The sequence below is a fragment of the Pelecanus crispus genome, chromosome 5, assembly GCF_030463565.1.
Source record: "Pelecanus crispus isolate bPelCri1 chromosome 5, bPelCri1.pri, whole genome shotgun sequence".
Classification (NCBI taxonomy): domain Eukaryota; kingdom Metazoa; phylum Chordata; class Aves; order Pelecaniformes; family Pelecanidae; genus Pelecanus; species Pelecanus crispus.
The window spans coordinates 8,216,932-8,238,715 of record NC_134647.1 but is presented as its reverse complement, the minus strand read 5'-3'; the positions used below and the strand labels follow the sequence as shown (position 1 = coordinate 8,238,715).

Sequence of the window (21,784 nt, the reverse complement as noted above, 5' to 3'; positions counted from 1 at the left end):
TTAGTGTACTTAAAATATCTGGGGGGAAGAATTGATCTTTGACTATTTTTAGGTTTTAGTTTGCTACTGTATCGTCTGAGGGCATGTACGTTTTTTGATGTTACATGTTTTCTGCATGTACTTTATTTGTTATGTCTTTTTCTATTAAGTGTTTTGAGTAGCAAGATGACTTTTTTGCTGCATCTGAACTGAAGATAACTTATGTACTCTTATTTTTGTCTTGTTTCTAATATACTAATATTAATGCTGAGCTGAAAAGACTCTTGAAGATACCTTTGGTATCTTTACCTTTATATTTGGTAATATGAAACAAGTTCTAAAGTTTTTACAGTGTGGGGGGTGTTTGTTTTGGGGTTTTTTTTGTTTTGTGGTTTTTTTTTTTTTGTTTGTTTAAAACAACCTTAAACAGCTCAGGCTATACTTATACTTTTATTGTGCTATAAAACCTCTGTGACATTTAGTAAGCATTGATAACAGCATGAAGTGAAAGCCAGTTGTTTTTTCACAAACTAATAATTTTATTTCCAACGGAAAGGCATATTGTGACTCTCTATTCCATTTTATGGTCTTAACACTAGAAATTTAGCTTCAGGGAATGATCTAATAACAGGTGATTCTTTTTCAGTTTTTAGAAGTTGTTTTTAAAGAGACGACTGAATATTTCTATTTGATAGTTTAAAACAGGTAGATGCTTCAGTTTTGGGTCCTTGATCTGAGTGACTTTAAGACCTAAAGGTATTAAATAGGCAACAGTATTATACAGTGAGGCAGAGTATTGTGCTATGTGGTATTCCAGAGTGTGTTTTGTGGAATTGTTGGTGGCTTTCTAAATATGTAGTTGAAAATGAGTGGAAAATTTTGTGGGAAAAAAAAAATTATGCAAGATGACAAAAGGATGATGGGTGAGCATGCAATGTAAATGAAATAAGGATAGAAAGGGAGGGGTTGAGGATTGCTTGAAAGATGAAATGGCTTGACGTTGGTGGGGGGCGGTGCTGGTGTGGGGACAGGGATACAGAACTGCATGTATGTCTGCCATAGGGCTCCCAGAGTAGAAACGGCTTAAGAGACAGCAGGGGTTTTTCTGCTGTCAGGTTTCTCTGAATGATGTAAGCTAAGCCAACAAAATCTTCTGTCAGCATAGTTGTTTCTACAGAGCTTTTGTGGGTACAGCAGTGTCATGTGAGAAGGTCATTCATTTTTCACCTTCCAAGCCAACAGAACTATGCTAGCAAAAACTAAAGATATGTCGTGTTGTATTTCACAAGCATTTCTAAATCGTTCTTTCCTCATGCCTTTGTGGACAGGCATGTTCTTTAAGGCAGGAGGGGCTTAGCCATTCACCGTATGTATTTTCCACTAACCTAATGCTTTGCTATTTCTGAGGTATGTAATTTTTGAAAGGTTAATACTATAATATTGTTCAGGCTAAAATGGCTTTTGTCTGCCAACATGTTACCCTGTGCAGATGCTTGCCAGTGAGACAATGATACAAAAACTAGGTTTTAGTTGACTGTGTTGAAGTCTGTTTCAGAAACTTTCTTTCACTCTCTCTCCCTCTTCAGGGGAAAAAAAAAAAAAAGTGAGAACTGATCCTAATGGAGCTACAACTTTAAATAGTGTATAAACCATTTAAGATTATTTTAGTTACCCTAATGAGAGTGGACTAGCCACAGAGTTGTGTTTTATAACAATATGCATATGCTAGCCAAGTTGGTTTTCATCCAAAACAGATTGTTCAATGCTAGAACTATAATTTCATCAGAAACCCTGCATCTGTTGAAACATGTGGATTGAACATTCCTGGTCTGTCAGGAGGACTCTCGTTGTTCTTCATGTTGTGTAGTTCCCCTAGTCAAAACATGGATTGTAGTGGGGTGTTTTTCTTGGGCAGTACCCTGTCCTTCTCCTAAAATGCTTAAATTGTCTGCAATTTTTTTTTTAATTAAAAGTGCATATTTTAGCACCATACAAAAGGAAAAATGACTGAAACCTGCTAGATTTAATAGTAAGCTGGAAGCACCTTAGCAGAACCCCTTTGTCATGTTACATTGTAGCAGGGGCTACTTCCTGACGACTGTTTCATTTGCCATGAGGAAACCAGACAAAGTTATTTACTTCCTTTGATGTGCTTTGCTCTGACTGTTTGTATCCTAAAAGTCCAAGGTGAAGTCCAGGAAGAGAGCTACTAAGAGAATGACAGTGCTCTGTGCAGAATGGAAGGGTGACCCTCCTGAGGGGCCAGCACTCCAGGTTGCTCTGAAGAAGCACTGTATAGTGCCAGTGTTTTTTCAGCCTGTCAGTGTACATTTAAAGCTTTCTAGGACAGAATTTTTGAGTTTATGGATAACAAATGCCAACAACAAACTCTTGCTGATCTCCATAAGTACTTTAATACGGTAGTTTCCTATCAATATATAGAATAAAGATCACTGTAGTCTTGCTGGTTGTTAAATTTCTTATTCTCATGTATGCAACTATATCCCTGAAGGAATTATCTTGTTGTTCTTTGTCACTGTCAGCTAAGTGTTTCTGTTGTATTCAGTAATGGACCCGCAGGAGAAGGTGAGGCAGGGTTAAAGAGCCTTAGGTTATTGCTCAGAATTTAAAATATAAAAAAAGGGGGAGAGATAGTTACTAATAATATGTCTTGGCTTCTCACATGCCTATTACTGTGAAAGGTGTCCTCTTTGAAAGCCCGTCAACTATCTTATAACAATGGTAGAGTCCTAGCTTATAGCCTGAGTGTGACAAAGAGGGGCACTATATAATTTTTTAAAAATTGTTTGAGAGATTGTAGTATGCAAAACTTCTCAGTAAGGAAAAGGAGGTCTTTAAGTACAATGAACTACAAGACTGAGGACAAGTTTCAATTTCTGTTTCTGATATGCAGCATTATTGTTGTGCAGATAATACAGTGCTGGTAACCTGTACCTGTCTGAAATGTGGATAGGTTTGAAGCAGATGGTTGACGGATATGTTCTGGTGAATCTTGCTGATGTGCTTTAAGACAATGTCTCTTTCTGTCTTTCCTTCCTCTCTCAAGGCTGTTGATTTTGCACCGAAGTCAGTGGATGAGAAGGTAGTATGATGGTGCCTTGGTCACACAAGTGCAAAGCCCTGTATCTTGGTGTATGCAATCAGTGATGGTCAGTGTGAGCTTGAACACCAGGCCAGGCTGGAGTGATTGAGGTATAAACATGTTCTCTTCTGCCAACTTCTGCTGTTGTAGTAGTACCTCTGATGGAGTGACAGGACAGATAAATAAGAGAGATCACTTTGTGTAACCAGTGCAGCAAGGTTAACTAGAGTATACCTGTGAGAACCTTTCATCAGGTTTGCAGCTGTGGGAAATTCAGAATTTCCTTTGTCCTCAGTCAGTCTTCTGAATTTCATTTGGAGGGAGTTTACTGAAGAAAGTCTGCGAATGTCTTCTGGTAAATTTGGCACTATTTCTGTCCAGTTAATTTTTTAATCATGTCTACACCCAGTAGGTAGTAGGACATAACTTGCATGGACAGTGGGACGCATCCAGTCCTTAATCTCTTTTGGAAGAGGTAGAGTAACTGCACATTATGCTTTTGTATTCCGATTTATCATCATACTGTTTCTTTGAAAATCTGGTTACTAAATAGCTTGGTAAATTGAATCAAATCTGCTGATGCTAATGCAGTAAATAGCATTCAGTTGTTAACTGATCAGTGTATAACTTTGAAACCTGTGTAGATGGTATCGTTGGGAAAAGCATAAATCTTTAAGTGTATTTAAGTCAGTGCAGCATGGTTTCATTTGTACAGCGTTTTCCAGTACATCAATGTAAACAAGATTAGGGAATTTTTTTGATTCATGCTTTAAAAACGGACTCATTTCTTATTTAAATGCTGTGTTATTAAGACCTGCACAATATCATAGTTCAGTAGGGAGGCTAGGATACTTTCCTCCCTAGTTCGTTGTTTAATGGGTCTCAAACTTAAGGTAACATGCAGAAAGCATGTGCACAGTTATGTATGTGTTGGCTTTTTTGGAAAAAGGGAACAGCTGCCTTTACATAATTCCAGTTTCTATGTCTCATAATTGTACAGAGCTGTTTTGAGTTTTCTTTTAAATTAATGGTAATCTTAAGATCAGCTGCTACATTTTTATAAAAGCTGCGTGGTAGATTTTAAAAGTCTCTGAACCCCTAGACCACAGAGGTAAGTAAAGTACTAACTGAGAGAGGGAGAGCAAAACTTTGGTTGCAGACCCTGACTTATGGCTCTTGGAGTGTCTGTGAGCATAGCTTGGTCTGTTCGTGGGCAGGAGGGCTGTTGCTCCCTCTGGAATCCTCCTTTGCACTCCAAGTCAGGATTTTTAAGGTTGGGGGTGGCGGGGTGTTGAGTTTGGTTTTCTTTCTCCCTTCCTCTCCTTTATCACCTGAGGCAGTTTCCTCCAGTCCTTTTCCTGCCCCTACTCTAAGGAAAGTTTCTCAGAAGGGACTAACGTGTTCCAAATATAGGTGCCTATCAGCTTGTCCATCTTCTGTCTCAGGATTCATCTACAGGCTCTCAGTTAATAGATACTTATTTTATTTTTTTTCCAAAAAAAAGTATTAATCTGCACCCTCACATAGCTTTGTTTTAATTAGGCTGGTGCTGTTGAAGAGTGTCCTTAATTGGCTACAGGGGCAGAGCTGATTATAAAACTCACCACTGCAAAAAGAGGGAAGTACAGCTGTTTCTCTGTCCCTCTTGTTGCTTACTTCACGCTGGCTAGTTTTCGTATAACCTTCCTATGCACCACTATAGCTCAGTAGCCCAGCAAAGACTACCCTAGCAAAACAACTTTATGGTTCTCAGTCACTTTGTGTTGAATCACACTGTGGAAAAGTTCAGGAAACACCAGAGCTGATGCAAAAGTGGAGGTGGGACCGCATGTCAAGAGCATGGGGCGGAGGCTACAGGGAGAAGCAGCAGCAAGACCTCCCCTTCTTGAGTTCTCTGTTGGTTTAGCTGTCTGAGGCATTGGTCTAACTTGCCAAAATTAATTGTTTCCAAGAACTGTGTGTAGATAGTGGTCCTCAAGAACTAAGCAGTAGCTGGATGCAGTAGTTCTTTTAGTTATACCCATAGATTTTGTTAACATAAGAATGAGATAATTTTGATTGATACCTTTCTGCTTAAGGCATAAACTTTCCCCCTTTCATCCTAACAAAGAAGCATATGTAACTTTTTGTGAGTGTTTTTGGTTGGTTGGGGGGGGGGGTTGGCATTTGTTCTAATCACAGGAACCCTGAGGTTATGATGCTAATAAATATGTTTAAATGTTTCCAAAAATAATTGAGGTGAAAAGTAGCTGGAAAAGCTCTTGTTATGGCCAGTCTTTTTATATAAGAGTCTTCAAAGATCTCTTTTTTCTAGGGAAGGTCCTGACCTTTCTCAAAAAAAAAAAAAAAACAAAAACAAAAACCACCCACCAAACAAAAAAACCCCAAACACTTCCATGTCCAAGGAAAGCTTGTATCACCAATATGCTAGGGGTAAGGCAAGACTGTTCCCAGACTTTGCTGTATTCATCAATCAGTTCTTCCACTTAAGCTGTGGAGGGAGTTGCTGCATGAAGCTGCTATGTAAGTTATGGTAAGAGGCCAGTGTTTGGTTTTTGTTTTTTTTTTTTTTTTTTCCTCATGCAGCTACTTCTATAACAGGGTTTTTGAAATAACGTGGATCCTGTACAAAGCTCAGGTCTCCCAGAGGAAAAACAAGTGAATTTGTAGATTCCTCTTAAGTAGGCAGTAGAGCTTCTGGTGAGGACAATGCTAGTCTAGGTTTTTTGTAGTAAAGGTAATTGTTGTTTAGTGCAGAGCATCTTTTATGCATTTTTACCCCTTCCTGATACTTCCTTTCTAGGGAAGATTATCCTTATAATCCTGCTTCAAAGAGAAGTAAGTAAACCCAACACTGATTCTTCTCAGTTTAATGGAATACAGCATAAATACTGTAGAAAATAACCTACTGCTGTGATTCCTCTGGGCATGCGTACATGCATAAAGGCGTATCTCTTTGAAGCAGAGGAATGTCAGCTCTGTGACTCTGAGCTAGGAGGATTAAAAAATAAAATGTAGCAAAAGCAAACCAACAGCACAAATGTGTAATTGTAGATATCTTTTATTAGATTAATATAGTCTCTTCTCAACTTTATCCCTGCTGGTTTGAGCACATTCCCAGGCTCTTCACTTAATTTGGTTGTGAAGATGGGTCTTGTAGTTGTGAATGGAGGATTCCTGATTGCAGGTCAGAAATCTTCTCTATTACATCCTATGTTCATCTTCCCTAGGACTGCTTTTCTGAAAGACGTGAAAGACTTTGGAAGTATGAAACCAGAGAGAATCAGCTTCTGTCTGTATCTCTTCTCACTCTTGGTGTATGGGAACTATATAATGAATGTAACAAAACTATACAAATTTTTCACATGTATGTAAAAAGCTGGGGCAAATATCAGACTTTCTTACTGCCTGTCTCTGTGCCTTAATATTAACTTCCCCCCCAGCTGCTTCTTGGTCCTGTCTTTCCTGTGGTTGCTGGCCTTCTGGTGCTGGGATAGACAAATAACTTGACTACTGCTGCTTCCTGCTTTAAATTTTAATACATTGGTTATTTTTGCTTTCTTTTCTTTAAACTCTAGCATAGATATACGGTACAGCAAGTATGGCTTTCTCTGTACTGTTTCACATAAACTTGGCCTCGTTTCAGGGAGAGTACAGATGGATAATTAAGTTCCAGCCTTTAGTGCTCAGATAATAAAATTAAAGCAACTTCTGAAGAGAAGTACAGCTTTACATGTAACTAGAACAAATGTTGAGAGCTAAGACATACAGTCTGGAGATTTCTGAATGACTTGCAACAAGTCTCACTGGGAATTTAGCACTGACTGATTCTGACTGTCAGGCTAGGGGATAAACTACTTATCATTGTAGTAAAAATGAGGTAGGTGGATATTGTCCACAACAAGGGATACTCTTTAGGCCTCTGCAAGAATTCTGTTGAACTATCTGGTGAACAGAAGCATGTTCAAGAAACAAATTTTCATTTTACCTTTCCAGTGTGTCCATTTTGTGTGTTGAATGTAGATTTTTCACCCCCACCCTTCTAATCCAATTTCCTGCCCTGAATTTGATACCAGTTATTTTGACAGCTGTTCCTGGGGTCTTTTTGACAGCAATGATATCAATAATAGCTTTAACAAAGAACAAAAAAATCACCTTCTGTCTTTTAAAATAAAAAGAATCGATTTCTTCTGTCATGGGCAGAGCAAAGCTTCCTATCTCCATCTAGGTTGCCAACAAGAAGGAGATGGAAGTCTTGATGCCTATTAGAGAAATTGGATTAAGTTGAGTAGATCCTGTTCCCAGAAATATCCTCACTCATTACAAGTCAATTTAGTGGGTTTGCGTATCATGATTTTCAAGTCAGAAACTGAAACAAAGGACCTAGTGTTTTTCTGTGTATCAAGATTCAGGAGGCTTGTGTCATAAAACTCAGCAATGGCTTTGCTTGATGTCTTCTTTTTTATCACTTGTCCTTTGGGTTGTGCAAAAGAAAGCAATGAGAGCACAGCATTGACAGTTTTTATCGTCTTCTGACTGAAAAGCATGTGGCTACGTAGCAGTAGACTTCCATGTCATAACTGATAACAGTTTTCCCTCTGAAAAGGGATGCATTCAGAATAGTTGCCTATACAAAGTGGTTGCCACTTTTCAGAATGAGAATTAATAAAATTTAGGAGGAATGGTGGTGGTATAGTCTTACCAATATGATGAAGAAGGGGAAGGGCATACATTTCAACAATAAGCTTTTAGATGGAGACAGCAGTCCTGAAGGTTAAAGATGATAAATATGACGTTATCCTCCACTCTTACATAAAGTCCTCGTACTTCCTGTCTATGTAGGTGCCTATTGTTGTCACCTATGCAAGATACTGAAATTGGAAGGCCTTTTTCATGAGACGTGTTGGTAGCTGTTTGAATTTTTAAGTGCAAAGCCAGGTAATGTTCTACCCCTAATATTCAGGGGTAGATAGTTCTATCCCTAATATTCAACTGTGTGGATAATTTTAGGGCAGAGTTATGTCACTCTTATTAAAATTTGCCAACCTATATTGGTCTACTTTGCCATCCAGTCTATGGCCAATGTTGGGATTTGGTGTAAATCAACTTAATCAGTTTGCTTCGTAGAACCTATTTTCTCTCCAAATAGTAGAGTGAGTCCTAAGATCTACCTTCCTGCTTTCTTCTCCTTTTTTGTCTTGCATGGGGCACAAGAAATTAACATCCAAATATATGGGGAGGTAGGATTCATAAGGATGGACTGTGGGCTGTCCCTCCCCTTCAGTCTGCAGCACATAAAAGTCCTTAAGTCTTTTTTAATCCAATCTGTGCAAGTTTAGAAACTAGAACCAAATTCTCAGCTATGAAAATTGTCTAAATTAGAGGAAATTTCAGGGATGGAATGTTATCCAAGTACTAGTAACTTACTATTGGGGGTCACAAACACAAGATTGCATTACCAATTTAAGTGAATCTGTGGCTGTTATTACAAAAAAAAAAAAAAAAACAAACCAACAACAAAACAAACAAACAAACAAAAACCCCAAAAACCCAAACAGGTAAGCAAAGATTCATTTTTCTATTACATGTGTTTTGCTGTTAATCTGAAGCATAGGGCTTGTCATTTACTTGTGCATGTGCATATAGTGATTTCAGTTGACTCAGAATAGCTACATTCTATAAAATAAAATATATTTTGTGTGAATTGAAACTACACAGATTTTCCTCAGTTCTGTCCCTTTCACTGTAGGATACATAGCACAAAATCTGCATGCTTTAAATCTATCTGCAGGTGAAAAAACTGTTCATAACAAGTTACAAGCTGATTTGCAGTTAGGTGGTTGTAGAAAATATAAGGACTTTTTTCTTGTGCATCAGTTTTCTGGACTGGCATAGGCGAGTGAATATGTTTGCAGTGTGAGTTTTGCTAACTGAGTATGCTGGTTTCCTTTTTTTTTTTTAATGGTGTTGCAAAGGGACAGGAGGTCTTAGTGAATTTGATAGAATTAAAAAACCCTTTAAGATGTTGTTTACAGTTACTACATTTGTGACTTGTGTAGGGAGTAGCAGTTAAATTACACTTAATTTGCAAGATTATATTTGCAACCGGACATAAATGTGGTTTTGGTTTTCTTCTTTTCCTGTCTTCAGCCTGTAGTCTTTTTTTAACATTTCTCTAAATACAATACAAATCACATGTCAGTCAATAAAATCAAACAGCATCTCTATTCAAGTCTTGTTTACAGTAAAGGTTGTTAATGTGAGCTTCTTCGTAAGTCTTAAATCACCATCTGGATTGTCTGGAAAAACTAACTCGACAACCAAACAGTACTGCATTTCTGCACCTTTTTATTTCCAATTTGTTCTTTCATCTCTAATCCTTTTCCCTCCATTAGATTCAGTGAATAGGGTCTTTTACAGGCCTGAATCACAGCCCATCTTTTATCTTTCTTTTCCATGCTTCTTTGCAGGAAGATTTATTAAGTCAAAATTTCTCTAGTATCTCATATCTCTTATGAAACTGTATGTTTCTTCAGATCTAGAAAAGTAATTGTAGCCAGGCTTTAATCTCGCCTGCAGGCAAACTTGGAAGTCTGTGGGCGGTCGTGCTGCTGTTCCATGCAGTCGCGGTCTTCTCAGTCATGCCGAGGGAGTCGTTCAGCACGAGGAGTTGTTCTCCTCAGAGTTGTAACTATTTATGATTAATTAAGATATCTTAGCACTTAAGGAAGAGGTGTTACATTCTACACACTGTTTAAATGATAATTTAAAATTCTTCTTACCCAAATCTCTTTTGCAGGGTTTATCTGGGGGAAAGGGAGCAGTACATTATTCTTCATTCTTTATGTGCGTGTATCTTCTGAAGTGTTGCTTTCTGCTGGGTCTACAGTTGTTGTTTTCCTGGAAGGGTTCAAGAGATTGCAGTGTCTTTATGTGTATACAAAACAATTTGAATACAAGCTGGTGATACTGTTATAGAACATAGAGAATATGAAGTGTTTGCTTTCTTTTGTTTCATTGTAAATCCGACTTTCCATCTTCAGTTCTGCAGGTTTTTCTTGAAACAGGATATGCCTTTCCTCTCATGTAAAGTCAGTGTTATATTTAGCTAGTTTTCTGTTACATTATTTTATATTAAACTCTTTGCTCAATTATTACACGGACAAAACATTAAAACTGATGAAAGGCAGGGCACTGTAACAGCCTGACCTCGTAATTTTTATATTAATTGCTTTCTAGTGACTTCATACTGCAGAATGCTTAAATGCTTTCAGATTCTTTCAGCTAAGATGCAGCTTGTTGGAGACATTAAGATCTTGCACGACTTGTCTTTCCATCCTTTCTTCCTGCATGTAGTGCAACTCTTCATTGTGAAAGAGAACAGTTTAGTGCAGGTTCTTCACCTACATCAATTAAAATTGTGTTTGTAACCATGGTGTAAATATCTTATTTGTTTCTTAATTTCATTTGAAACAGTTTTGAAGTTTTTCACTCGTTTGTTTGTTTTCCTGAAACAATTCTAATTATCATGCTACTCACATGGAAATTAAGTAGCTCAACTGAGGTGACAGAAGGTATTCTTGTTGTTTATTATAATTTATACTGGTTTTAATAAGTCCCTGACTAGTCATAAGACAAGTGTTTGGGGAATGCAATAGAGAGATCCTTTTCAGCTGTTTTATTTCAGTGTATCTTTCACAGGTTTGATAGATAGTTGTTTCTGTTCTTTGCTTTAGGATATTTTTGCTATGTTCATAGGTTACATTTTGTTTGCTATTAGATGTCTGGTGTTACCTACCACCGCAAATGCATGCTTCCTTGTGGGTGGTGATATTACTTATTTCTCAGAAAAGCAAACCTGAAAAAGAAGGAAGATGCAACATTGCCAGTTTTGTAGAAATCTGTAAATCCTCACTCAAGGGCAATTGCTTAGTTAAATAAAATAAAACTGTCTTCTGTAATTCAGGTTGCCTAAAATATGGATTATGTATTGTGCTTGTAGATTATTAACTATGACAAAGAGAAGAATGCTGTTATGCTAACAGGGATTTGTGAGCTTTCATGGCCTATTACTCCTCCACACCTGCTGGGCTGCTTATTTCAAACTGTCTTTTCAGACTCTTCTGGAAGATACCTACTTGTTTATAGAAACAGAGTTTCACTAGGCATGCCAATAAAATGTTTATTATGACTACTTGTTAACTCTGTAATACAGAAATATCTTGGAAGTCTAATGAAAAATAATATTACTGCAAGGTACAGCAAGTGGAATGAATAGCTATGACAAATGCTGATTTCTTCTGTGCTTTTTTTCCTTGAAAGGACTATTTAAGTTTTTGGGTGTCATCATGTTCCCTCTCCCCTCCCACTCCAAATAAAAGTATCACGTATTTCTTTGTTGATTTTTAGGCAGTCAAAAGGGATGTTCTTGCTGATTCAAGACAACATAGTTCTGTCCAGGACTCTACACTGGGGATAAGGACATGGGACTCCTCCTGCCGGATTCCAGATGGTTCATTACAACTGACATCTTGGTTAACAACTGTGAAAAGGAACTTTGGATTATTTTATTTTATTTTTGTGGGACACCACAATCCCCAAACTGTAGGACATATCAGGTACTAAATCAGATCCTTATTTAGACTTTTCTATAATGTTATTTGATTGTTATTTGTTTTCTATGAAGGATTTTAAGCATTCGGATCTTATTCTTTGTGTCTTTTAAGAAATGTAAAATTCTTGTTTTTACATCTTGCACTGTAGCTGAATAATGGCAAGAAGTTGTATTTCTTATTTCTTAGGGAACATTGGGGTGGTTCTGTTACAGCTTTAGTCATTAGAGTTATCTTTATATAGTATTTAAAATTACTATTATAAATTGTAATTACTGATAATGCTTATTATCATCCTAATTACCAAGGCTGTCTCTTTCTTTCTTTGTTGCTTTTAAGAGAGTGCTTAAATTTATTAGGATTAGTTTTGCTACATTTAGTAGTTAAGATAGTTTCTGCATTCAGAACTTGTCCAGTTGTTACCTGGCAACTAGGAAACTTAAAAGTTCTAATGAAATTTATGAATCTTTGCACACTTGGTGCATTATGATTCATCTGTTTACTTTCAACCCTTTTAAAATAAACCTATATGTAATTCTCTCCTTTCAAATGAGAAAAGCTTCCCTTTTTTCTATTGGAACCTAGTCTGATTTGGAGAATCTGAATGTTCAGGTGTTTATTTTAAAATACAGAAGGGAAAATCTGCAAGCATTATCCTACAGTGTAGCTCTTAGTTCTCATTTGTATAGATGTCTGTTATTATAAGCCTCTTGATAAAAGTGGTTAAAAAGAAAATGATCACTCTCTCCCTCTAATGCAAGACAGGAAAAAAATGTAACAGGAGGGGGAGTCCCTTTTGCAGCAAAATCATGTTTATTTTGGGTAGCTGTTTAGGTATGTAACTTTTTTTCATTAATTTAAAGTTACTCAGTGATCCACTTTTTCTTTGTCCTAAAGGTTCCGTATTTCTTGTAGAATTTTAAAATAACCTTTTCTAATGAGGATGTCTGATATTCTTACTGTAAAAGATGAAACTGATGCAATGAAGGGTTCAGAAGCTGAATTTAAAGATACAGACCCAGTTGAAAACCTTATAAAATCAGGAAGTCAGGCGCAGATTCAAGCAGAAAAGGATGAAAATTGTCCTGATAGCAAAAACAATATGCCGGTAAGAAGCTTTTTACTTTATTTTTCACTAGTATATCATGTTAAATAAGTCTGTGTCTTGTTCTTCTTCCTTTCTCATGATCCTCTTATGTGTTTCTTTGGTACAGGTCAGGAAAACTTGACCGGTGTTAGGGAAGCAACTAGGATGATTATTGCTTCCACTCTCCTCCTTTGCCCCACTTTTCTGTTTATATTCATATAAATGAGAGTCAGTAATTTTTGATTGTTTGAAGTAGATAAGCGGTTTGCATGGGAACCAGACAGTTTGCCCGTATTTTGTGTTTTCCTGAGTGCATGTGTGAAGTTGAGTCTTTTCTTTGTAGCAGAACAAGGGAAAAACTCAGCACTCAAGCTGTCTTTTGCTGTTGCTGAATCCTGACTGAGTTTTGGGGACTAGTCTGTGTTAAGAATACACTATATAGTAGTAGTGCAGTTTGATCAAAACACTAAAGTATCGAGTGTTGCTTGTATGAACACAGCACTGCAGCACAGCTCAGCATGTCTGCCCTGAGTAGGGGTGACCAATCTAGGGCTCTTGAGCTATGTGCAGCTTACAGGTGGCTCAGGTGTGACTTTTACAGCAGAGCTGTACAGCATAAGGCTAAAGTAATCAGACAGAGGTAACCCAAATCCCCAGGTGTCACAGGAATCAAGTCAACAGAGCTCTTGAGGCCGGTAGGGCTAGGTCCTGCCCTAGCCACCAGCAGAAGGTCCAGCCTCTTTTCTCCCTACATCAATGGTGGAGTGAGCTGGTGAGCTGTCATCCTATCACCCCATCTTGGCTGCTAGCCAGCACTCCCCGCGCCTTCCCTTTTCCTCCCTTCTTCGCTGCTTGACAATTTTGGTACGTGATTCATCAGGTAGGAAAGCTTACACAGTCCTCCATGCATACGCTGAAGAGCTGATGCGTATAAATGAACAGCCTTTGCAAGGTGGGAGATGGACCTGTAAAGAAACAAGTGAGAAAGAGAGAGGGGAAATAGTATGAAAATACCTTGTTTTAAAGGAGAACACACCAATAAGGATGGGTTAAGAATTTATGGCAGCAGATTTAATACCTCTGAGGTTTTTAGTTAAGTGTGCAGTTAAGTGTTTATGCTCAAGAGGTCCTGAAAGATGTGTGTCTCTCGCATGGGACAAACGAGCCCACTCCTGGCTGAGGCTGCCCACTTGGTCATTGAAGACTGTAAGTGTCTTAGATAAGGTGAAGAGTTAAGGAAAGCAACTGAAATTTTCTGGCACAACCTAGAAAACAGGGCAAACTTAGTTCTAAGAGAAAACACAGAAGCTTGTGTTAGATGAAAACTACTTTTCTATAGGAATTTTGTGTCTGTGGGTTAATAATAAACAATCTTCTGATAAAAATCCTGATTGGGATATGGGGTATGACAGTATTCTCTTGTGGGTTGCAAAAACAGGACAGTACCTTATTAGATTCTTGTTATTGAGAATTGAGTAAAAGGTTCTTTTGGGAGTAGTTTTGTTCAAGACTAACAATTCAATATTCCACTGAGTGAAGTAAGCTCTATCTGCTATGTTAAATTGTTTCCAAATAAATCTTGTAGACCACTGTGATAACAATACAGCTTTACACTTTAATATCTGCTGGCTTTATTAAGGCTAGCATCAGTGTAAATAGATAATTTTATGGGAAAAAATAAATCCTTAAAATGAAATATTTCTCTGTAACATATGAGAAATAACTGCTACTGAAATGCCGGTAGATGTTACAGCTGAGCTGATATTTTCTTTAAACAGTGGAATGTCCCAGCAGTGAGCCTTAAAAATTAAGGTTTATTTATTATCATACAGTTCAGTAACTTGGAAAAATCTCATTCACATTTTCTCATTCAACAAATTTTAGCATGGAAACATCTGTGAGACTCAAGTGGCAAATCTGCCTTCCTGCAAACAAGTGTTGCTGTATAGTCAGGCCTAGTCTAGAGAAATTTATCTGTTGGCGCTGTCAGTGGCCGTGGGGCTTGGCGAGGGGTTTGGTTGCTTGGTTTTGGTCTTGTACAGGAGTAATAGCTGGTGACTGAAATAATTATCTAGCATACGCACGATGAACTGAACAGCTGTGTAATGAAGGCTGTTTGATGGAGACAGCTTTACTGTCATCTTCATTTAGTGTTGTTGTAAGTGTTGTGTTCAGGAGTCTCCATCAGAATCAGAACATTGCTGTTAAATGAGTAGTGTAATTAAAAACTGAGTTTGTAGCCTGAGGATGTTGATTTCCAGAGTGGTAGGAAGACAGTCAATTACAAAGTGGAACCTTGCTAATATAAGCCCTTTGCAACAATTGAAGTCAGTAAAAGTTAATGTCACTTGTACTGTGGTAGCTGCTAGTGCAAATATATTTGCCGTATATTTGAAGCTTTTTCATTGAAAGCATGCTGTATGCTAAAATAGAAACCAAAAATTTTGGCCTGTCCATAGTAAACAAAAGTTCTGGGAACAGTGGAGGAGTCAGCAAGTTTTTAACTAATGGATGATTAAATAGTTTGACTAGTGAAATTTCACTGGATGTACTACTTTTCATTAAGTGCAGGTTAAATGTTACTGTAGTAGTGGGGAAAAGAGCAAAGGATTTGCTGAGAAATGTTAGAGAAGCTATCAGAAGCTTATTGAAGTTGTGTTCTTTTAAGCATATCACAGTATGGGTTGGGGGGTGGGAGTTGTAATGGGGTTTGGTTTTGGCTTTCCTAGCTAGTAGCTAATTGCTTAATAGGTTGCATACCTATTGGCAAACTACAATAATATTCCTGAGTACAGTTATCACTTGATTTCGAAATTGCTATTTAACTTCTTTACAGTCAAATATGAAACAGGCTATGATCTTTCCTCTGTCTAAACCTATCATGGTTTGAATTTAGGTATGTTTCTGGATCTTCACAGTTCCAGAAACTTGTGATTGTATTTTGAAATGTAACTAGCTCTAAATTCCAGATTATCTTGAGATGATGTGCATTAGTAACCTGTTTGCTGTTGTGTACACTGTTGGGGGTACAATGTGAATGAGAAAAATATCTTTAATTAGAGTACATGGCTAGCACTCCCAATTTCTTTAAGCTGTGAGAGTATAGTTGATCTAGAGATTATTAGGGGAAGATTTTTGAATTGTCCTGGTCATTAAATGGGACCATCAAGTAACATCTAAATGGGACTGGAAATAAGAGGCACTCATATGAAAAGTACTTCTGCAGAAGTCACATGCCTGTCAGCACTATGGTAGTTTTTGTGATCAAAAAGGTTTTGGTTCACCAGTCACTGTTGTCTCCCACCTGTTAATCTTATCCAGGCCAGGTGACAACATACTAATACTGAATTGGCTACAATACAGGGTCTGAAGTTTGTTGCCTTTGTCACTGGGTGGTGGGACAAGCAACACTTTATTATAAGGACTGCTGTTACAAAGTTAACATGTCAGAAAATATTGACAAAAAAATTAAATTAACAGCCTGGATTTATCTTGCAGGATAGTGCCTTTTATTCACTATTAGGAATTGGTTTGGTGGTTGGTTGCGTTTTTTATTTTTAAACCAAAAAATATTTAAAATCTCCATAACAATTCATGTTGGCTTATGTATAATCCAGAAAAAGAGGCTTGTTCTTATTCTACAATCCATGCATTATGGGGGTTGGAGGGAAGAAGAATGTTAGCCTTAAATACTGTCATCTCTGCCCTGAAAAATAATCATTAATAAGTAGATATAAGATCCTCAATGGGATGATGATTGCCAAAGCAGTAAAAGACAGAGAAGGAAAGCTGCATATCACTACGTAGCAGGAAAAGCACTTGCAAGCTGTGGTGAGTAAAACCAAAATACCACCAACAAAAAAAGCCTCACGGAAGGATGGAGACTGGTGCACGAATGCAGGAGTTGTATGCATCCACCATATGATATGGGCAAGGCAAATATATTAAGTGAGCATAATTCTGGTTTGGATTTGTGCTAATTAAGCAGATATCCCTGTCCTTTGGAGGAATTAGATTAATTTTTTTACCTAGCAACTAGACATCTCTCTTTCTACAAGTTTCTTCCCTCCGTACGAGCACAAACCTTTTTCTCTGTCTGTTCCACAGCTTGAGTTCTCTGAAGCCTTTTTTTGCCTCCTTCCCGGCTGTTTTGGTCTTGTCAGGATTTGCCTGTCTTTTGTCTCCAAAATGTGTGACTTAATACTTTTTAATAGATAAATGATCAGGCAGATTCTGTTTAGTTACTTTTGAACTGTTGAAAGTGCTTTTGTGTCTGATGGTGAAAACTATTTTTCCATCAGCCATTCTCTACCGTGTCATGGAAAATTGTCACTATTCACTAACCCAGGACAGGAAGTAACCATAGACCACCCTGTTCTTTCCTTCAGTATGACAAAGCCATGTGTGGTTGTTAGGACTGTAGCCCCTAACTGGATTGAAAATTGAGACCTGATTTAGAAGAAAGGTGAAAAACTGAATGTCCTTAGAACACTCTTTGTTCGGGTCTGTCATGTCATGCCTGTCCTCTGAAATGTCCAAATGGTACTTCAGAAATAGATAGAGTACCATCTCACAAAACTTTTCACGCTTCCAAGTTTGCCATCTAGTGCCTGACCTGGTTTTATCCAATTTGTTTAGACAGTGTAGTGATGATAGAGGAAGGCATGTAACAGCTCCAGATCTTTACTTTGTATTTAATATATGTGGTCTGTGGAGATAATTAGGAAAAAATAAAATAGGCAAATACTCCTACTGAAAGCCTGGATATATATATAATTATATGTTTAGTAAACTCTATCTTAATTCCCTTTTTATTTTGTAGTTGGAAATGAAGCATAGTAGTTGGTCTTAAAAGTTGTTGGGTTTTTTTAAAGACAAAAACCTAATTATTTTCATTATGCACTTGTTTGGAATACTTGTTTTTAAACACTGGCTTGAAATCTTGCCCATAATTACTTTAAATGGGACATACATTTATTTTTAATCTTGCTTTAGTTAACACTGTTTTCTCTGGTCAGTAAAAGTCTGAGAGCTGCAAATATAAAGAGATTGCTTAATTTGCACTCACTAAGGATTACACATTCTAAAGTAGCTATAAATTGTTTTTCACAAATGGGGAACATAAAGATGCTCTGTAGGAGCAAAGCTTAATAAATGCAGAGAAATTAGGACAGAACGAAAATTCACAGACCTGAAAAGAGAGAAAATGTTTATTAACAACCACAACATGCAGTGACTACCTATTGTGGAATTCAGCAGAAATGTAGTTATCCTCAGTCAGCATGGTTTTGGCCGAGAAAGGAACTGTGCCCAATCATCTTCAAGTTTTGAGAGAGCAGTTCCTGTTGATATCACAGGACTCTGGGTTTTGTATTTTCAGATGCAGACCTTACATCGTAGGCCTCTTCTCATATTGGCTGTCCCTGCAGTCCAGCCATACCAGATTTATTCCAGTGCTTCTTACCTGTCAAGTGTGTGGTGCTAATTCCTCACAGTTACAGCTGGATGTGGGGGCTTGGATTTCAGGTTTTGACATTCTTAGTCATGCAGGAAAGTAAGGAATCCACGCCTATCGGGGGATTGTTTTACAAGGTAGTTGTTTCTAGATAACAAGTCTTAATACGATGGGTGGGATCATACTTATCTCATGTAACTTGGAGGTTTGAGTCATTTCAGTCAAGGGAGACTCTCCCTCCTACGGTGGCTCCCCAGTTCTCGCCAGTGCTACTGGTATTGGTTTGGTCCCTAAAAGCTGTCAGGTGCTCATGAAATTGAGCACCATGGTATTCAAATGCCTCAGTTTACTACCCTGAATACCCTATACTGCTTTGATTAACTTATTCCCCATAAGTAGCAAAACACCTATCTTAAAGACTTTTTTTTTTTTTTAAAAAAAATGCAGCATAATTGACAGTGTCAGTTGGGTTGGCTTTCCAACCTGGAAACAGAACTGTAATTCTGCAAACAAAATGAAGATGCAATATGACACGTGTAAAACACTTAAAGACATGTGCCATTAAACCTGTCCTATTGTGACTGAAATCCAAAAAACACACTATTTTAAACATGCTTACAGAAAATTCAGATTTGATACTAGATCATTTCAATTTCAATATCTCAATTAAATTTTGAGCCATTTGCTTCACTTTATCTGGCATGAACAAACATACTTAAGTTTTGGCTGCAATGGATTCCTGAGACTTTACTGAGGTAAGGCGAGGAGGAGATATGTGCTTTTTACAGATCTTAATTAAATTTAGTTATGATATGGTTCCTGCTTCCCAGCAACAATCTCTTCTCTGTTGTTTGGGTTTTTTTAATTAGTCTTGAAAGTAATTGAAATATATATGTCTTTTCTAATTAGTGAGCAGTAACTTATGTGTAAAGTTTTGGTTAACAGTATTAGAAATTCTGTTTGGCTAGTTTAAAATGTCTTATGTCCTGTATAATTAAGTTGATCTTCCCCTCTCCCTCCCCAGCAGTGGATCCTGGGGTGTTTGCTTCCATATACTCTTTTCAGTTATATACTGGCTTCAAAGCTTCCAAAATTTTGCAGAAGGTAAACAGTTGCCCAAGCGTAGATTCTTTTGCCTGTTGTTTTGACAGTGAACTGAGGATTCCACTAGCAGTGCTGATTTGAAGTTTACACTACTTGATTTGAACCCACCTGAGATAATTGATGACTGATGCTGGTGTAATTGATAGGAGGCTGGGAAATCATCCAGTTCTTGAAAGTTTAGTAGCTTGGTATAATTGAAATTTTGCCAGGGATATGCAGAGTGACAGCTTTCAGTATGCAGTGCATGCTTTCAGCATAGCTGATTGAAAGAAAAAAGTCGTTTGCAGGTAGCAGCAAAACTCAAAGCCTCTGCATTGTTCCAGGTGCAAGAACATGTGAACTGTCTTTGCTCAAAATCTCAGCAAGCTTCCATTAAAAAACTGATGATGAGCTCAGCCAGTTTACAGTGCTGCTATTTAAAATCCTGTTATGTAGTGAAATGAACTTAAATGAGCTCCCCTTCTGCTGCTCTTCAGCTACGCTGGTGCAACATCCAAAAAAGACATTTGGGATTTGAGGAAAATGAGAGAAATAGCTGTTCTTCTGCCTTCATGTGGTAGAACCCTTTACTGTAGGTTAGGTGTTCTTTTTGGCAATATGTATGTCCTGCTAAGAAATGAAGGCACTTGATAGACATCTGCTCCTATGAGTCTAGCTGTCTTCATGCAGTTTTCAGACAGAGTTTTTCTTTAGTTTCCTTCTGAAAGGATACCCCTTTCATAAAGGAGGAAATGTTATCCATTAAACAGCATTTGAAATTAAATTACCAATGTTATTTTTTCTTTAGAAATATTTGGCCTATGCTCAGTAAAACCAGTTCTGTTAAAGGCTTGTCTATTCAACAGTTCTGGTTCTACAGTGAAACCAATACTTAAATTGCGTTGTGCCACTGTAAGTGCTTCTATTCCTGTGTAACTGTCACAGAGGGTTGGGTTAGTTTTAACTATGCAGTTGAGAAATTGTTAAACGCTTTTGTTGACTCAAATGTACTTTTCAATCATGCAGACACTAGCAAAATTCTGGTAATGCTTTTTTTTTTTTTTTTTAAAAAAGAAACAATAGTAACAGAAGAAGTCTGGAAGGAGAAAGACCACATTAATGCATAGTAAATTACTAAAATGGCTCTGGGAGGAGAAAGAGCGTATTAATGCATAGTAAGTTACTAAAGGAGAAAAAAATTGATGGGTAGCCCACTTTAAGGTTTACTTTCATAGCTGCTAAGGTGAAAGAAAAAAAAATATGTTTTAACCTGCTTACGATAGGTCGTCATCTGTTCCCCTGGTAGAGGCAATACTTCTTTTTATTTGGTTGCCTTTTTTCATATAATTTTTCCAGGTAGGTTTCATGAATAGGAAAAAAATCTATAAAAACCATGTCATGTTGCCAAGAAAATTAGGACATGAGAATTTAAAATGTAGGAGCTGGCTGAGAGTAAAACAGTAAACTGTTTGGATCTTACTGAACATGATTAATATGCTTGCTTCCTGTTAAATTCCAATATCTGTTGTTGATAAATGAAGATGAGAAATCAAGGACAAGCACAGTGAGAATGGGAGAGCATATAATCCTTCAGCCAAAAGCACCTGCTGTTCCTTTCACAGATTTGACCATCATGTCAGTAATAACTGTTAAAGCTTTCTCTTATACAGTCTTTTGCATTAATAAAATTGTACTATTAAGTTTAATATAAACCTTTTCTGTTGTGCCTATCATTCAGCGGCCAGTGCAGTCTTTTGGACAGACAGCAAAAAGGTCGAAGGTACAGTAGACTTGTGTGCTGGCATGCTAAGGAAGCCCTTCATGCTTGATGAAGCTTTGTTACTTTGTGAAAAGTGCCTTTAGTTTTATTTTTTGGTATTGAAGCTTTGTTTTATTCTGTTGGATTTTTGTCTTGCCTAGTTGTCTGCTTTTGTGGTTTGCCTTTATATTTTTGGTGGCTTTTTATTGTTATGGAGAGAAACACTTTCCCAAAAATTTTATTTACTTTTCATTAGATGTGCTCTACTGTGCTGACAGTGCCTTCAAAAGCTGCGATTGCTTGGGTATTTTCTTCCTAAAGGAAATTATTTATTCTGTTGAAAGTATTGAAAATGCAGTTTTCAGCCATCTTGTTTTACATAAAATGAATGGAAAAATAACGGCTTATGGTATATTTATATAATTTTTTTATAAGCCATAGTTTTTAATTTTACATACTTTCCTTTAGTCAAACACAAAGTTAAAGTTAGTTCGGAGCCTTGCTGTATGTGAAGAATATCCACCACCTCCCACAGCTGAAATATCACAGGACCTCCAGGTAAAAATCACGTTACTGAAGTTTCTGAAACAATGTGAAATAACTTACTGTTCAAAAGAAAATCTTTTGGGTACTCTCTAAATATGCAGACATCGTATGATTTTAACTTTTTTTTAATATAGCTTTACTAGAGGTGGTAATATCAGAT

General features: G+C 37.3%; 1 protein-coding gene across 1 annotated transcript in view; it reads left to right on the top strand.

Moving 5' to 3' along the window:
- The first annotated feature begins 11,665 nt into the window (after positions 1 to 11,665).
- The window catches only part of R3HDM1 (R3H domain containing 1), a 54,831-nt gene continuing 44,712 nt past the window's right edge, over positions 11,666 to 21,784 (top strand). The window contains exons 1-4 of the mRNA XM_075710070.1: positions 11,666 to 11,700; positions 12,592 to 12,802; positions 21,058 to 21,099; positions 21,547 to 21,636. Of these exons, the coding sequence (XP_075566185.1) occupies positions 12,632 to 12,802; positions 21,058 to 21,099; positions 21,547 to 21,636 (303 nt within the window). The 5' untranslated portion in view covers positions 11,666 to 11,700; positions 12,592 to 12,631. The remainder of the gene's footprint in view (positions 11,701 to 12,591; positions 12,803 to 21,057; positions 21,100 to 21,546; positions 21,637 to 21,784) is intronic.